The 17694-nt window shown below is 58.6% G+C and overlaps 1 protein-coding gene across 5 annotated transcripts in view; it reads right to left on the bottom strand.

The window, feature by feature from the left end:
• RIMBP2 (RIMS binding protein 2) overlaps positions 1 to 17694 on the bottom strand; it is a 120545-nt gene that overhangs the window by 17466 nt on the left and 85385 nt on the right. For all 5 annotated transcript variants that reach the window (XM_033098171.1, XM_033098174.1, XM_033098175.1 and 2 more), the window contains 8 exons: positions 14036 to 14181; positions 12921 to 12997; positions 12166 to 12275; positions 9136 to 9945; positions 5401 to 5552; positions 4878 to 5324; positions 3183 to 3323; positions 602 to 760 (listed from right to left, as the gene is read on the bottom strand). In XM_033098171.1, coding sequence (XP_032954062.1) covers positions 602 to 760; positions 3183 to 3323; positions 4878 to 5324; positions 5401 to 5552; positions 9136 to 9945; positions 12166 to 12275; positions 12921 to 12997; positions 14036 to 14181 — 2042 coding nt within the window. The remainder of the gene's footprint in view (positions 1 to 601; positions 761 to 3182; positions 3324 to 4877; positions 5325 to 5400; positions 5553 to 9135; positions 9946 to 12165; positions 12276 to 12920; positions 12998 to 14035; positions 14182 to 17694) is intronic.

Genomic DNA, 17694 nt, shown 5'->3' with positions numbered 1-17694 from the left:
CCACTTCCCGTTGTCGTGACCTCCCACATCGCAGGTGGCGATGTGGGGCACAGCCGGTTCTGGTGGGAGGGGTCTGAGCAGGGGCCCCCAGCATGGCTGCCCCTCCACGCCCAGCCATCCTCTGGCCTCAGCTGCCCCCACCCTGGCCCTCTCTCCTGCTCCTCCCTTGTGCCCTCCACAGAGCAGGGCCACCTCACTGCCTTCCTCCTGTGGGACCTTTGCACAAGCACCCCCAGCCGGCCCCACATGGGGGACCCCCAGCTCTGACTCGGGCTGGGTCCTACTCTCCTAGCTGCTGAGTCTCTGGGTGTGGAGTGAGGGAGTCTCCATTGCTCAATTTGTCCCAATTCTATTACTGGTGCAGAGCTGGATGCCCCCAGGACGGTGCCAAATGGGTTCCCCCAAACTCCTTCACCCAGACTTTTTGGCAAAGAGAAGGGACCAGAAGGACAGAATTCCGGATACAAACTCAATGGCGAGAAAGCAGCTGATCCAAATCTGTGGGCTCCCAGGGGCAGGGCGCACGGCCCTCTGGAGCCACCTTCCACAGTCCCAGAGAAGGGACAGCACAACTGAGGGAGCTGGTGTCCCAGCCACTGACCTTGAGGGCGTTGTGGGACGTGCCGCTGGGCCGCCGCCGGCCCCCCTCCTCCAGCTGCATCTCCGAGCACAACTCCTCCTCATCCTCTTCCATAATGTCCGAGAGGTCAGACCCCCGGCTGCTCTCTGTGTGGTACTCGTCTCCATGGCAACAGTGCGGCTGGGGACAGGAAGGGGACATAGCTGAGCACCACGTCGTCGACGCTGTGAGCCCCCCAGAAGGCTCTCCTCGTCGCCCTTCCTTCCTGTCTATCTCGTGAGCTCACAGATACGGCGGTGTCTGTGTGTGACGCCCACTACTTAGGTGAGGAGATGGGGCAGAGGGAGGACCAGGCCGCGTCCCCCACCTCTGATCCCAGACGGGGACAGGCGCAGGGACCCTTGGGCTGCAGGCAGAAGACACCACCAGGGCTGGGAAAACGCCATTCCTCTGGGTGCCGTCAGTTTCTCCAACTTAGTGGCTGGACCAAGGCTCAGGCCAGGGGTTGCACACTCAGGTGGCCATACAGCGAGGGGCACAGAAATACATAGGTCAGACCTAGGGCCCCCCGACAGAGTGGTGGGTGCTGGGCAAGCGGGTGTCTATGCAGCATGTAAGGCATTTAGGACCTTAAAGAACACCACGTGGTCTAAAACACACACACACGCTGGGCAGGCTCAGGACCTCCGTGAGCTGTGCCCCTCCCGTGCCCAGCTTCGTGCCCAGCACCAGGTGGAGACTGTGACAGGGACGAGGCTGGAGACAGTAAGAGCTTTACCAGAAAAGCCTCCTTTGAAATTGAGAGCGTCTGTGGTACCTGCAAACTGAAACGCAGACAGCCCTGCAGGCGGCCACTGTGACGGTGCCAGGCCCCCCAGGCGACAGCACCCACCATTCAGGATCTCTAGTGGTTAAAGCAAAACAAGGAAACCGGCAAAAGCTCAACCGCACGCCCAACGAGCTCCAGGGCGGCTGCGTCTGTCTGACGGTTATCCTCCTGCGGGGCCACAAATGTGCGCAGCAGCATCTGGAGACATTGATTCAAAGTACCCGTTTCAACCACTGCCCTTGAGAAAGATGCATTAGCACTTCAAGGCACACCAAATTCAAGGCCTGGCAGCAGGGGGCTGCATGAGCACTCAAGTGGGAAGGTTCCGGAAGGTTCCTCCTGAACCGTGCCCGCGACAGGTGGCCTGGAATGTTCTCAGCCAGAGCAGTTTCTGTGGCAGCTTCTGTGCTGCTCCAGCCCTAATGCTTTCAATCAGCCCCAAGCAGAAGACATAAAGCCAACGGACTGTAAATGAATGAACAGAGACCAGGCTGGTTTCAGTGAGGTCTTCCCAAGGCACATGGGAAGAAGTCCCTACGTGACAACAGTCTCACCCGCTTCAAATCCTGGGATGAGTCAGCGATAAACTCGGGGGACGGAAGGAGGTGGCTGCGGTTTGCCAGATACGTCACTGATGAGCCGCTTGCAGGAACCCTATGAAGGGGTAGGCACGTGACCCTGGCCTGCCCGCTGAGACGTAACGGGGAGTCTGAGGGAGCTGCCGGAAAAGGAAGGGGAACGTGCCTGAGGACAAAGCCGCCTCCTTTCCTCATCCATGCTCCCCTTCCTCCTTGGGATGCTGTCTTATGAGGTGTGATGAATGGAGCTATGGCAGCCACTTTGTGACCGTGAGAGAAAGGCCAAAAGAATGGAAGGCCCAGAACCCGGACCCAACTGAGCAGGTGAATGAGCCTCGCAACCTCCTACCTGGGACTTCCTGCGAGGTGGGGCAGTTAAACATCTTTACCTTCGTCATTGTCAGCTGGGCATTCCGTTTCTTGTGGTAAAATTAATGCAAATCGAATTATTTCAGTCTTGCAGATAAAGAAGCTGCTGCTTCCAGGAACTGGGTGACATGGTACAGGGCTACGGCTGGCAGTGCAGAGTCGGGCGGCGACACCCCTTTCTTATGGAGGCCCTGACACTGTGTAGCCGTAGGAACATGTGTTGAGAGTACAGGGTGTCTTCAAGCGCTGACACGCCATGATTTCAGGACTGTCCAGGCCCCACCCCACCTGTTGTCCAGTATTAATCCTGACCATTCATGGACACTTCCATTAGAAGGTGAGCAGTCAGAAACGAGACAGTCACACTGGGTGGACGTGTGGCTTACAAGCCTAGAGGGGAAGCACTGACGTTTTGTCGCTCTGAGGGCAGGGTGCTCACCATTTCATTTCTGAATCTCCCATGATGCCCAGCACACAGATGTCCAATAAACATCTGCCCAGTTGACGGAAGTGAATAAACAGATGGTAGGTTTTGCCTCAGCGGAGACCAGGTGGTTCCCCTAGGGGTTCCTGGCCCCCAGGATCACCCCCTGACCAGGCAGTACTAGCACAGGGCAATCACGAGGGCGGGGGCCTCATATTCACACTTCTGTAATGGTCCCCAAGTGAGGCCACAAATGCAGTGGCAGCGTTGAATCTGAACTTCCCCAATCCACTGTGACTGTCACGTGGCCTGGGACCTCTCCACCTTTCTCACGGGCCCAGCAGTCTCTGCACTCCCAGAGACTCGTGTGGCGCTGCCGTGGGCTCCACGCCTAGCACTCACCGGCTTGCCAAGCTCAGAACCTTTCAGGAATTCGTCCACTGACGTGCCCCTCCTCTTGATGTCGGGGGACTCGTAGCCATCCTCCTCGTCGGAGTTTGCATACTGCCCGCCCCTCTCCAGGAAGACGCTCCTTGTCTCTAACTTGGAAGGAAAAAGGAAAGACACGACTGAGTGGAGGCCGTGGGGAGCGGCGGGCGGACAGGCTTGAGCGGGGCTGCAGAGGGGAGGAGGCTCCCAGGCTCCCATGTCTTCTGAGTTCCAGCCTTTCCTTTGCCCAACCCCGCAGCTCTTCTCGGAGCCACTGTGTGAAGGGTCCCACCGTGCTGGCTCCTGGGTTGTGACCCAGGCCAGCTCCTCTCCCCCTCCGCCTCCCCACCCACGCTCACAAAACTAGTTCTTGACTTGGCTGCGAGTACCCTATGGACAGCGAGGAGAAGCCTGGCTCTTAATGTGACCACTTAGCAATTTCTTGAAAAAGGATCTCAGATGTTTGTTTTCTCTCCACACCTGAAAGGGTCGGTGGCTGGGAGCCAGTAGCCCCAGGCATTCCTGGGCCCGTTCTCGGGGTCCTGTCTGGGGGTCTTAGAGTTGTAGGGGGCAGCGTCACCCACCAGCCCTTCCTGCCCACGAAGCTTTGCCAAAAGCTCCTAGCTGCGATGGCTGGCTGAGCCGGGGCTTCTGGGATGTGCAACATTAGAGCACAGGGCGTGGCCCGTGATAAAACATGCACATTCTGAAGCTTTTTCTTTAGTCAGAGGGCATAGGCCTGTGTTTAACTACTTTTTAAGCATCAGAGGCCAGTACTGAACAAATTGAGAGGTTTCACAGAAACGCCCTGAATCCGAAACGCACCCATGGCCGCCCTTCTGCCTCCCAGTGCCCTGGGTGTGGCCACCTGTCAGCTGTGATCTCTGGGGTTTCCGGACCCAGCACCTGGATACTCAGGAACTGGGGGGGTCTCCCAGCACCGGCATTCAGAGACGGCACTGCCAGGGGCCACCGTCCAGGGGAGACCCTACAGGCTGGCAGGCAGTGCTGGGAGGGCCGCTGACAGCCGCTGCCCCCGGCAGACCCCTGGGCACCCTAGCGACGGGTGCTCCCAGGCAGCGGGGCGCCAAGCAGCTCAGTGCCAGGTCCTGGCAGAGGACACGGAGGCCTGGATGGCACCCCATCTCCTAGGCGTTGCTGAAGCTTCCACATCTCATTGCACATTGTACCCAGGGTGTGGCCCCACCACAACACACACACTCCCTGTCCCACGGCCATTCCCAGGAAGAGGCGTGGGAATATATCTATGTATGTCTGCTGTATGTTATGTGTATCTGTGTACACACACACACACACACACACACACACACAGAAACACGGGTAAGCAGGCCCAGGTGTGCCCCGTTCAAGTAGATAGGTCCCCAAGCCGACTTCCAGGAGTCACCTCCAGACCCTGGGACAGACCAAAGCCTGCCGAGTCACTGGTCCCAGCGTTTCCTAGCGAGGCTGGCACATAACCATTTTCCCTGGTGATGGATCTATGTTCGCAAAATGGAAATGCATTTTGGTTCCATCGGGATCAGGCCTAAAAACCCGCCCAAGGAGTGGGCTGGGGGAGAAACACGCCACACGTGCTGCGTGCACAGCACACACAGGCTCGCGGGGCTGATGGAAGACCCCATCCCCACAGGGCACCAGCCTACTCACCCTGCTGCTCTCGGCCACTCTCTGGGCAGCTTCCCGGGCCATGGCCTTGGCGACAGAGGTGGACACCGGGGTCCCCTGTGGCTGAGGGAGGACGCGGCTGGGTGACGGCGAGCGCCTCCCGGGGCCCAGGCCAGGCGGCGCCAGCATGTGCCCATGGGCGGGGGCCGGCGCTCGGCTCTGCTCCCAGGCCTCGTCCACTCGGACGTGGGGACCCAGGTGGTCATCTTTGGTATCAGGGACTCCGGCACTTGCTAATGGCTTCGGGGTGGGCGTTCTCGGAGGGGCTGGAGGCACCAGGAGGTCGGGGGGAATGGCAGCGATGGCAGAGTCCGCAGACTCGCCCTGTGCAGAGAGGGTCCGCACGGTCACACCCCTGGCGTCCAGGCTCCGTAGCCGCACGACCTCCACGGCCGTGCCGTCCGCCGTGGGGGCGATGACCTCAGCCACCTGCCACAGAGAAAGCTGCTCACAGGCGGGCCGGCACCCTGGGTGGGGTGGAGCGCATGCTGCAGTCTGTACTCACCCGCTGCCCCTTGGCGTACACGCCATAGCCCGTCACGGTGGCTCCGTTGGACAGCCCGGTGGTGGTCAGGGCGGGCGGCTTCCAGGAGACGTGGACCATCGCTGGGGTGGCCCCAGGTTGGACGGTGACATCCTGTGGGGAAGCCGGAGGACCTGGGGGACAGAGGGCAGAGGAGCCTTCAGGGCCTGGCCCTGGGCAGGTGAGCAGTTACTACGCTCAGCAGGTCTCACTTGGAAGGAGTCATTCATTAGAGGCACAAACTCCCAGTGATAAAATAAGGAAACCACGGGGATGTAATGTACAACCAGCACCGTAATAACCGTGTGGTGACAGATGGTTACTGACTGATCGGCTGATCACGTCGTCAGGCGTGTCAAGGTTGAATCACTGTTGCACACTAAAACTCGTACGATATTGTATGTCAACTCAACTTTAATGGAAATAAAACATGAGGAAAAAGGAAGTTGACAGGGCAAGGATCTCTGAGACTAGGTGTGAAAGCGAAGCAGGGGCCTGGGCGGGGGGACACCGCATTGAGCTGTTCCAACCCCACTTCCGTCTCCCCTCTGGGACCCTTGTTCCCCAGTTCTCTGTCTGTGTGACGACACAGCTACCTGGGCCCCGTCTCCAGGCCCACCTGGGACTCAGGCATGGCCAGTCAGCCCCATGACAGCTTCAAGGCGGGCCAAGGGGACCCATGTCTGGTGGAGGGTGCCCTCTCTGTCCTCTCCCTCCCCTTGTACCCACCTCCGGGACAGAGTGGGGCTCTGTTGGAGCCACCTGAACCTAGCAGTCCAGCTCCACATGCAGACCTCCCGTCAGCACCTGCTGACACGTGTCCTTTGGTGCCTGAGTCGGAACCGCCTGGAGCAGCTATTCCAGCAACAGGTGTCGGTCCTGTGGCCGTGACCCAGGTGGCTCCTGGAGGTGGCAGGGCTGCCTGTCCTGCACTGTGCCCGGGGGATCCCTGTCCACTAGGGTTAGGGCACAAGCCCCACATCCTTCTGTGTGTGAGCCCACAGCACTCTGGAAAGGAGGCAGGCCGTGATGTCACATCCTCAGACTGTCCAAGTCCCAAAGCCATGGCCCCTGAGGCAGGAGAGGACAGACACGTGGGAGTCCCCGTGCTCCACTCACGCTCCTGCTCACACCAACACTTCCTGTCCTGTGACTTCAGCATCCTGATCGTGCACATGAGGACACGAAGGCTCCAGGGACGTCACTCAGCCACCAGCAGCCACCAGTGCCGGCAGGACCCACACCAGCACTTGCCTGTGACCCGTTTGCAAAAGACAAGATAGTCACATGCTGTGACAAAGCAGCCCCGAACACTAAGACTGCAGTGTGTGCCTCAGCTGAAAATCTGGCGGCCTGGCTCAGGAGAGAAACCACACAGACGCCAGATGGACAGGCCCTTAACCCGTGACATGTGTGACATGTCGCCTCACTGTTCTCAAGGACAAAGGGCAGGAATCGCCCAGCCTCAGGTTTCTCGGCACCTCTTTCTACATAAAGTGAAACCGCAGTAGAGACCCAGGGTCTGTGGGTGAATAGAGACTCGAGTGGCTGCAGGCCTGTCACCTCCAGCCTCTCTGGCCACGTGGGCCCCAAGACGGCGACAGAGCAACGGGAAGGCTCTGACATTGGCCACGTGGGGCACTGAGCACAAGCCACATCTGACATTGCTCCAGGAGGCGGCCCATCACACGGCGGGGGCAGGGGGCCCTCACAAAGGAGACGCTTCCCCACACCTCCCACTCTCATCATCTCACCGTCCAGTCAAAACCCTCCCCTTCTGGACAGGACATAAAAATGGTCTGCTGTGGTCTGAATGTCTGTGTCCCCCAAATTCATGTGCTGTGAAATCCTACCCCTGAAAGTGATGGTACTAGGAGGTAGGGCCTTTGGGAGGTGATGAGGTCATAGGGGGAGCCCCAGGAGTGGGGTCAGTACCCTTCTAAAGGGACCCCAGAGAGCTCTCTCGCCCCTTCCATCAGTGAGGACATGGCAAGAAGAGGGTCGGCCAGCAATGGACTAGGAAGGTCCTCACCAGACACCCCGTCTGCCGGCACCTGGACCTTGGCCTTCCAGACTCCAGAACGGTGAGGAATCAACGTTTGCCCTGAAGGCCGCCCAGGCCGTGGTCATCTGTCCTAGCAGCCTGGATGGGCTAGGACACCCCGTAACTGGGAATTGCCCGTGGGGCCACACCACGTGCTCAGCAGCTGGTCCCCATTCCTGTCCTCCCCGCGGTGTCAGTGGCAGCCTTGCCCAGCTGTCCGAGGCACGTGACCCTCACCTCTCCTCTGGTCCCCAAGGCTCCCTGTGCCGGTGCTTCTGATCGCAGGACCCCAGAGTAGACATCCATGAAAAGAGGGGTCCGTTACCCCATGTTCAGGATTGACATCCCATCGTCAGGCAGGAGGACATCAGGCCATCATACGAGGGGACTGAACTGACCCTTCGTAAACCAGTTCCCGTGCAGGTACACTCCCTCGTAGGGCCGTGTCTGTGCCCCGCTCGTGACACTGCTTTGTGGGTCAGCCTGCAGTCGAGTTGTACCCCGCAGGCACCGGGCACACGGCAAGATGAAAAGCAAGTCTGTAGAGCCCCGGAAAACCAACGCGTTCAATGGAGGGCTTTGGGCAGAGTCATGCTGGACAGCGACTGGGCTGTCAGTAAAACTGCTCAGGCAGGGCTGACCGACGAGGACAGTGCCAGGCCGCTGTGACCAACGCAGGGCTGACAAGGGCCAGGGGCCAGCAGATGGTGCCCACAGAGGCTTCTGCACAACGCCCGGCTGCCCTTCCCAGGAGCTTGGGCTCCCAGCCTGGGCACGCGGGAGGCAGCCTGTCCACACCCGCAAACAGCAGCACGGACCTGGAGGCCGAGGTGGCCGCTGCCACCAGGGTCTGGATAAGTCGGGGAAGGAGCAGACCCGCAGGCGTGACATGTCAGCCACGTGTTCGCGACTCGCGGGGGTGGGTGTGTGGGAGGGGCAGGGGAGCCCACCCCTCTCCTGGAACAGCTGAGGATGCAAGCGCCCGGGGCTACACAGGAGGGCCCGGAACCCCGCACAGCGTCTGCCCACGTCCCTCCACGTGTGCCACTTCTGCCACAAGGGAAAACGGACGATGTGGGTGCTTGGTTCACTGCTCCTCTCCTCATGTGTGGGAGGCGGTGTCACCGGACGATGTGACCCTCCCGGCCCCGAGGGCGGTCTCACTCGTCCCATCTTTTAGAGGACCAACCTCTTGCTCATGCAGGTGTTAAAAGAAATATCTCCAACACCATGGCCTCTAAACAGTCTTCCCTCTGTCTCATACACACACACGTACACGCGCGCGCACACACACACATGCACACATTCATATACACACATGCATATTCACACCACACACATACATGCATACATGTGTGCACAGTGCATATACACTACACACACAACATGTGTGCATACACACGTACACACAAAGCACACACAGATACAAACATGCATGCACATACTTACATGCATATTCACATGCATATACACACATAAGTGCATATACACACCACACACACACACACACACACACACCTATATTCCATGCTTCAAGAGCGATTTAAGGGATTTTCCAGGAGAATGTTGGCTGAATGCAGCTCTGCCCTTCGGCTCCCTCCCACCACCCGTCTCCATGTCACGTAGGGGGTGACATCTGGTGTCCCCCGGGGACCACAGAGGGACGGGCTCACCTGCAGGCAGCGTGGAGAACTCTACGACAGCCTCCTTCTTCTCCCTCTGCTCCAGGGGAAGCTGCCACGGCACCTGGTGGGGCCTGGCCAGGACCTTCACCTTGTGGGCCGTGTTGGGCCTGAGGTCCCACAGCTGGTACTTGTAGCTGGCGGCCTTGACCACATCCAGCTCCTGCTCGTCCAGGAAGACCACGTGGCTGTAGTTACTGTTGCTGGGCATCCAGGACAGCTGGGCGGAGGTCTGTGTGATGCTGTCCACCCTCAGGTGCGAAGGGGCCACCACCACATCCTTGCCCACCAGCAGCGTGCACTGCAGCTGATCTGAGCTGCCCCTGCTCGTGACGCACTGCACGGACACGCGGTAGGTGCGGGCCGCCATGTTGAGCTTCTCCACGAGGGCCTTGGTCCTGCCGGCCGGCGTGAGGCTGCGGCGTGGCTCCTGGTCCACGAGCACGGTGTAGCTGCTCACAGCCCCCCAGCCCGGCGGCACCACCGGCGGTTCCCAGCCCACAATGACACTTTTGGCAAGTTGTTTGATGAGGGTGATTTTCCTAGGGTAAGGCACGACGTCTTCTCCAATGTCATCCACGCTCACGTCCAGCGTCCCCACACCATTGTCAGTGACGCCGGCGTCCAGGCGAGGTGGGGAGTGCAGGTCCAGAATGTTCTCCCCCTCCAGGCCGATGCCAGGACGGTTGATGAAGCTCCGATCCTGTTCAGGCCCCAGCGTGCTGAAGCGAGCCTCATTGTCTTGAACAAAATCCACAAAGTTGGAGGGCACCAGACCCCTCTGCCCATCCAGCAGCTCGCCTGTTGGGCACCAGGACAGAGTTGTCATCACACAGGGCCCCGAGGTCCTGCAGGGTACTCGGTACCTCCCCCCACGGGGCCACAGGGCAAGTGACAGGATGGCAGTGGATTCCTCATCTCTGTACAGGAATCTGTTCAATGTCACCTCCTTGGGAGCCCGGGCCACTGATTACCCCTCCCCCAGCCCCGCCACCTGCTTAACGGCCCCCACCCGTCAGCCTGGTTCCTCCATAGCGCCTGTTACAACTGAACCCACCCCGCTCATTGCCCTTCGTCCATACGCTGACTCCCAGCTCCGATGGGGACAACACTGTGTGAGGGCAGGGGCCTTTGCTGCTCACTCCTGAGCAGTCACAGAGTGACGTCTGGCACAGTCAGTATGAGGACGAACAAATGCACAAAACGTGATTTGGGAGGCTGAAAACAAACATGTTACTCTGAGTTTTGATTGAGTGATCATACAGAAGAGCTAGAGGACTTGATCCCCCTCGCAAAGCACTGTCTCATCTTAATGAAATTCCCAATGTGTCCATTTGGGGTGGAACAGTGACTATCAATTTGGTGCCACAACCACCTGTAAGTTGAGAGGCAAAAATGCACCACCCCAGTAGCTCTTGTGGCTATAGGTGGTCACAGTGGACTTCTTTGTGTTTCGTGAAATGGTCTAACTTCTGTGTGCTCTCTCTATTCAAGGGGCTCAAAAGCCTGCTCCAGGCGAGGCCCAGAGAACTGACAAGTATCTGCAGGGGCTCCAAGACCTTCACAGCGTGATCATCTGCCAGCACCAGCGGGAATGGACCATCTCCCACTCGTTGCAGAGCCTGCAGAGAGGGCTTGCTTGGAGGGACCCAGGAGGCCAGGAACTGCTCCCAGTACAGCCCCTGTAACAGGCCCAGGAGCGGGCATGCCGACCATTTCATTAGTTATGGCTTCTTCTAGAATAAATGAGGACTGAGCCTGCTCCTCACCCTACCAAAGAGGTGGGTCTCAAGTAGTCAATCCTTGCCTCATGGGTGCTCTCGAAACACAGCCTCATTTAGATTTGGGGAAGATGATTGTGATGCTGGTCGTGGTGGTGGTGGTGGTAGTGACAGTAACTCACATCACTGAGCAAGTACTATGCATCAGACCCACTCCATGTCTAGGCCTCAGTTATCCTCACAGCCGTCCCATATGTGGGGATGTTACTACCTGCATTCTATAGCCAGGGAAACTGAGGCATAGACAGGTGACATAAGCATCCCAGACAGTGGAATTCTGACCTTTGCAGCCTGCCTTTAATCAGGCCCCTGGAAAGTTTATGTGGCACAACACTTGGCCTGGTGTCAATATTCTAGAGATTTCCAGCAAGGGTTTTCTGGCAGCAGCCGTGGGCACACACTTCTACACAAGTGTGCAAACCAGTGGTAGTAATGTGAATTTACTTTGCCACCCAAATTTCTTGGGTGACTGTCCTCAGCTACGGTACCTCTGCAGCTAATTTCAGTGACTCGGTCCACGGGCAGGGTCCCACTCCTGATCACACGCCAGCAACACCCAACACCAGACTCGGGCTCCTATCTGCTCTAAGGCCAAACTCCACGAGGTCATGACAGAGAAAGCTGCCAGTTTCGCAGGAAATAGTCCTGCTCAGGAAACAGGAAGAAACCAAGACCCTTCTGTTTGTACTGGGCAATTGCAGTTTAGAGACATGCATGGGGAAACTCGCTGTACGAAGCTGCTGGTGCTGCCACATGTTCACCCTGAACCTAAAATGCGACAAAAGGTTAGGCGGAGTTCACATTCCTGAGTTCACACTGTGGGAGGTGACCACGAAGAGGGTAATCAGGCAGAAGGTGGGGCCAGCCCACCAGTGGGGTCGCATTGCACCAGGGGAGGCAACCTGGATGGCCCTGGCCCTGCTGGAGAGAATATCAACTGGGGGCCCCCCAAGTGTTGGGCAGTAAGAGGCAGGAGGGAGAGACCCTGTGGAGATGAGAGGGTCCTCTGGCCCATGTTTCTGCAGCAGCTGCCTGGGGAGCTCTGAAGGTGAACACAAATAGAGCATCTCCACTGAGTGTCACACGAGGAAACATCCCTCCGTCATCAACAGGGGAAAACTGGCAACTCTGGACGGCATGAAGTCAGAGCAGAGGCCGGGGCAGCCAGGAGTGTGTGGGGACCTGGCCCGTCTGGGGGGCGGACCAGCCTGTGTGCCGCCGTCGCCACGTTCTAACAGACCTTCATAGAAACCATCTTCATCCATGTCCCCATAGATGTAGAGGTATTTCCCCGCCGTGAGGGGCAGCTCGGCCTCTGGGTTCTCATTCGGCCCGTCGAAGGGGTTGTAACTGGAAGGAGAAACAAAACTCGCTCAGTGGTCGCACGGGACACAGGCTGACCCTCGTCGGTCCCTCACAGGTGCCGGGCTGGCACGCGCCGCTCGCTCCTCTTACTGAGAAATTGCAGTCCTGCATGAGGGCTCAGTGCTGAGTCAGCCCTCTGTGCACGGAGAATTCAGGCAGCCTCAAGGATTACAGCAAAACAACAATTCCGAAACCGAGCTGTGCATTTGGCATCTTTGCATCAGATGAGCACGTGATGATGGAGGCAGAGATTGGAGTGATCTGCCTACAAGCCAGGGACCCCTGGGCCCCGAGAAGCTGGGGGAGGCAGGAAGGGTCCCCCACAGGCCTCATGGGGCATCGCTCTGCTGACACCTCCATTTCTGCCTTCCGGCCTCCAGAGCCAGGATAATAAATTCCTATTGTTTTAAGCCACCAAGTTTGTGATAATTCTAGGAAACGAACACTCTCCGAACTCTTTCTATCAACATGGACAAACTGTGTCATCCTCCAGAGCGTGGCTGAACCACCTTCTCCCCGCGCCTGGGAAGGGAAGTCTGCAGCTTACAGATGTCCCAGACCCACCGCTGCGTCTGCCCCAGGGCCCCCGCGCTCACGGCTCTCAGTGAGTGCACACAGCATGGCTCTCACCTGTAGCGGGCGACACACAGGTGCACCTTCCCCGAGCACCTCTGCTTGGAGGTGTTGGAGTCCCGTTCATTGTCCATCTAGTAAAGACACAAATGACATTCGGGTATTAAGCTGGAGGCCTGACGTTTTGTGCAGGAAACACACAGGTGGCCTCAGACGGCACAGCTCCTGTGAGAGTCTGCTGCACAGGGATAAAGTGGCCCTTGTGTAGATGTTTTTATAAACTGGACTCAGGGTGAGGACCCAGGCATGGGAGACTGAGAACCAGGACCTGCAAGGGTCCTGGACGACACAGAGCGACGCCAGTTTGTGCCGTCTGCCCTCACGGGCTCTGTCCAGGGGTGCGGGGGGGTGGGGGGGACAGACATGCCCACCGAGCTCCCGCATCCAATGGCGCCCGGGCTTCGGGACAGACATGCGAGCAGACTGTTCTTTCCTCCCGACCCCTCAGCCCCCTCCTCTGCTGTCTGAGTGCAGGGCACGAGGATAGGGCAGCCATCGGAGGGCGGAGGGGCGGGAGTGGTCCCACGCGGGCCACTGGGACTAGAGGGGCGTCGCCTGCGCCCCGAGAGGGGGACAGCGAGCCCACACCCACCCCTCCTCGTCCCACTCTGTGCACTGCAGGCGGGCAGGCTTCACAAGCCGGAGTTAGGCCAAGTCACCCCCTCGTACACCCTCACGGGTCCCCACGGGACACAGGACAACAAACACAGAGCTGCCACGACCTGGGGCCCGACTCGTCTCCCCACGGCCAGCTCACAACAGCGACGGGGCCTCTTCCGGGCTCCTTCAGCACAGCCATGTGAGGACAGCCCCCTACCACCTATCTCAGCACTCGGGGTCGTGGGCTTCCTACACTGTGTTCACAACACTCATGTTACCTGATTTTGTAAAATGTTGGCTGATTTACGGCTGTCTCCCCCAGGAGAATGCCATCTCCAGGAGAGCAAGGAACCCCTCTGTCCACAGGAGGCCCTCACATCCTGGCACACAGTAGGTGGTCAGCGAAGACTGGCTGAGGGATTCACAGGAGGGAAGGAGCCAGGAGGGGGAGGGGCCAGGGGGAAGGGAGACACGCACAGGTGGGCCAGCTGGGCCTGCAGGGCAGCACTCACCTCTAACTCAAATCTGCATCTTAGACTCCTGGATCTTGACAGATACGTGGGTTTGACAGACAGAGGCTCCGGCTTGTCACCAGGGAGTGGGAGGGACCGGATATATTCACCAATTGCAGTGCGGCTTCCTACGGAGCTCTCCTGACCTGGCCACGACATTGTGACAATAGGAAAAGGCGACAGATGAAATGACAGCACACCAATCACCTGCCTTCCTGGTGCCTCTCCCCGTTTTTCGCACCAGCCTCGGATGTTCTTTCGGGGACCCACCCAGAGCCCACGCTCAGTGCACACCCCCACTCCATCAGCCGTCTGGATGAGTCTACTCCTGGGTGTGACAGTGGCTCGGTGCTGATGGCCGTGCTGCCCACGATGTGGGAAGGTCAATCAGAGAGAATTCAGTGGGAGTCAGGCACAGAGCCCCCTGCCCCTGGCTTCACAGTGAGGACATGTGGCTGCAGCCCTGCTGTCCCCAGGAGGAGTGTGTCCGAGACGGGAGCCCGCTCGTGGAACGAGGCACCGTGACACGGACACAGAGGACGGGGTCCTGCTGACGAGGTTGGAGCCCCTGAAGCCAGCTGCCCCAAAGCTAGACCTCCTGGTTCTTCGTCTACTCCAACGACAAAGCCCTGTATGCTCACACCAGCTGAGGGTGGCCCAAAAGGTCCTAACTGATACACAAAGTGCCCAAAGGGCCAGATTTACGGCTAAAGGTGTTTTTGACAAGAGACTTGCAAGGACTGAAGCAGCTCTGCCCGTGCTGTCCTCACGGGGCTCCAGACGGCTGCCGAGCCGTGTCCCAGTCACACGGACGGAGAACGGAGCACTGCGGCCAGTGCCAGCCTGGATGGTCAGATTCAAGTCCAGCATTTGTTTCTAAGGATCCCGATAGGAAATACAGAAGCAGGTGCTTCCTCGTTCCCTGACTTCTCGGCTGCCCAGCAGACTGAACGCTCTGCCCGGGTCTCTCAGTGCAGCTGTCACATCATGCGACCTGCTGAGTCCAAATTAGCAAAGTGACTCAAAATGATGTGACAAGTGCCCCGGCAAAGGCTGCCACAGCAGTCACCCCACAGACCCCCAGGCGCCCGCCTGCCTAAGAGAACCACTAGAAGCATCACTGTAACGGAGGTGCCCCCAGTGCTCACAGCTCCAGCTGCAGATTCCAGCGGGAGCACAGGAAACACTCTGAACGAACCGAGTCGCGAGGCCTCAGAGAACCGCTGCGTGCAGGGTCTGGCCACAGACCAGCATTGCTACTCCAGGCAAGACAGGCCGTCACCGCGACCCACAGCTTCTCCAGGCCAACCACCCATGAGTGGAAGTGGTGTGTCCTGTTTAGGGCAGGTGCCTTCTTTGAGTCGGTGTGTAATTTGCTGTTTCCTTTCCCTGCGATGGAATGTTCTAGACAGAGGCGACTGTCCTTTAGCACTCCCGGGCAGAACGCAATATGGAGCCAGCTCCCTTAGCAGCCTGAGAAGTTCATGGAGCAAAGTCAAGATGCAGACGCACGGTTTCCAGCCCCTGATGTTTGGGGACGTTGGTCACTGTGGCAGAACCTGGGCCATGCTGACTGACATGTGGCATAGCCAACAGCTGGGGTGACCTCACCAACAGGGTGACATGACATAAGAAATGTGACATGCCTTGGTCACATTTCTCTTAAAAAAATCCAGTCTCTAGGGAAAGACAACTTTGAAAGTATGGGAGATTCTGCCCACCACTGTGTCCTGGGAGAGCCTGTCAGACTGGTACCCTGGCCCATGTGTGGCCACAGCTCTCCTCTGTGATTCCATCGCCTCAAGGTATGCATTTTCTGGGAAATATGGCCGCAAAGCCCTGTCACTGACTCTGCCTGCTCCAGTGCTTGGCAGGGCGGCCGGGGTGGCACACCCCTTCCCAACACCTCCCTCACTAGGGTCCCGGGCCTGTTGTCAGACAGGAGTCCCTCGGGGGCTCACCTCAGCCCTTCCTGGTGCTCCCCCACCTCCGGGCCCAGCTGGCCCAGGCAGGCAGAGTCTGAGGGACCAGGCCCCTCCAGCCCAGGTCCTTCTCGGCTCTCGTGCTGGCGCTGCCGTCTTCTCCACCTCCACCTTCCTGCTCAGACCCTCTGAGCAAAGAGGGGAGCCTGCTCAGCAGCTGAGTTCCCACGCTGCTTGCCCTTCAAGGGGCTCTGCCTCCCGTGGCCAAGAGGGACGTCAGGGAGGGTTTGGGGTTACCAGGGGGTTCTGGCACTAGCACGCTTCTTCCTCTGCCCTGACGCGCGACGCTGGCACAGCAAGGATGAGGCGAGGCTGATACCCAGAATGCACAGGCCTGCCAATGGGGCCACTTGGGTAACAGTTTATTAAACGAGCTGGGCCGGCTGGGGTGGGGCTCCTCCAAAAGGCCAGCATCTCCGATGGGGGTCTGCGCAGAGAGCTTGGTGGAAACGTGGTGTTGCTCTGGTTTTTGCTTGTTTTGTTCTTGGGGTCCATTTCCCATCGTCGTGACTCAGATCCCTTTTCCCAGATCTGTCTTTTTTTTTATATAAGATTTTATTGGGGAACAGTGTGTACTTCCAGGTCTTTTTCCAAGTCAAGTTGTTGTCCTTTCAGTCTTAGCTGTGGAGGGCGCAGCTCAGCTCCAGGTCCAGTTGCCATTATTAGTTGCAGGGGGCGCAGCCCACCATCCCTTGCTGGAGTCGAGGAGTTGAACCGGCAACCTTGTGGCTGAGAGCCCACTGGCCCATGTGGGAATCGAACCGGAAGCCTTCGGAGTTAGAGCACGGAGCTCCAACCGCCTGAGCCATCGGGCCGGCCCTCCCAGATCTGTCTTGACAGCAATTCCCTCCCACAGATGCATGAGCTTTTGCCAGGATAACGCACATGCGTGCTGTGCAGAAGACTCCCCACGTCAGGCCTGGGCCTGCTGTTCTTCGAAGGGCCCGGCTTCATCTGGGGACTCAGCTTCCACGTTGCTCCCTGCACTGAAGTGAAGGTCTCCCTAAGGAACGAGCTGCTTCCTGTAACCACACTACATGGGCCACGTGCTGTAAGCCCGGCAGCTGCCTGCCTTCGGCATCGGGGATGCTGGTGTGTGCCAGGCAGAGGTGCCCATGTGAGCAGCCCCAGTAAAAGCCTGGGCACTGGTGTCTAAGGGGCTCCCTGGGCAGCAGCCGTCTGCTGCATGGGGGGGCGCTCTGTGGGGCCTCCTGGGAGGGCACACCCACAGGACACCTGCACGGGGGTCCCGCAGACACCCTGTCTCTTTCCCTACTGACCCGACCGTGGCCCTGTGCCTTGCCGCTGTCACAGATCTCAGCCACGAGCACGGGCTGGGTCCTAAGAATCACTGAACAGGCTCGAGGGCTTGAGGACCCTGAAAAACATGTGCTGGCCATCCTTACATGACCCCTCAACCAAAAAATCTTTTTCCACCTGGTAAGAACCGCGATTGCCTCACCCCTTCTTATCCTACAGCTTCCGCACCTCAAAGGTCCCTTCCTGGAAGTGTCCTCCCCTGAGCACCCCACTAAGTGGCCCTGGGTCACTTTCTGCTTTGTCACCCTGTCCCCCCCTTGTCACATCTGTCTGCGGGGGAGCTACCCAGTCATTCATCTTAACACTTGTTCCTTCTCCACCCACTGAGGGGGCTGCACACAGGGCCTGGCCCTCGGG

This window comes from Rhinolophus ferrumequinum, chromosome 25 (genome assembly GCF_004115265.2).
Source record: "Rhinolophus ferrumequinum isolate MPI-CBG mRhiFer1 chromosome 25, mRhiFer1_v1.p, whole genome shotgun sequence".
Taxonomy (NCBI): Eukaryota; Metazoa; Chordata; class Mammalia; order Chiroptera; family Rhinolophidae; genus Rhinolophus; species Rhinolophus ferrumequinum.
The sequence above is the reverse complement of the archived record's forward strand: the minus strand, read 5'-3'. Positions and strand labels throughout refer to the sequence as shown.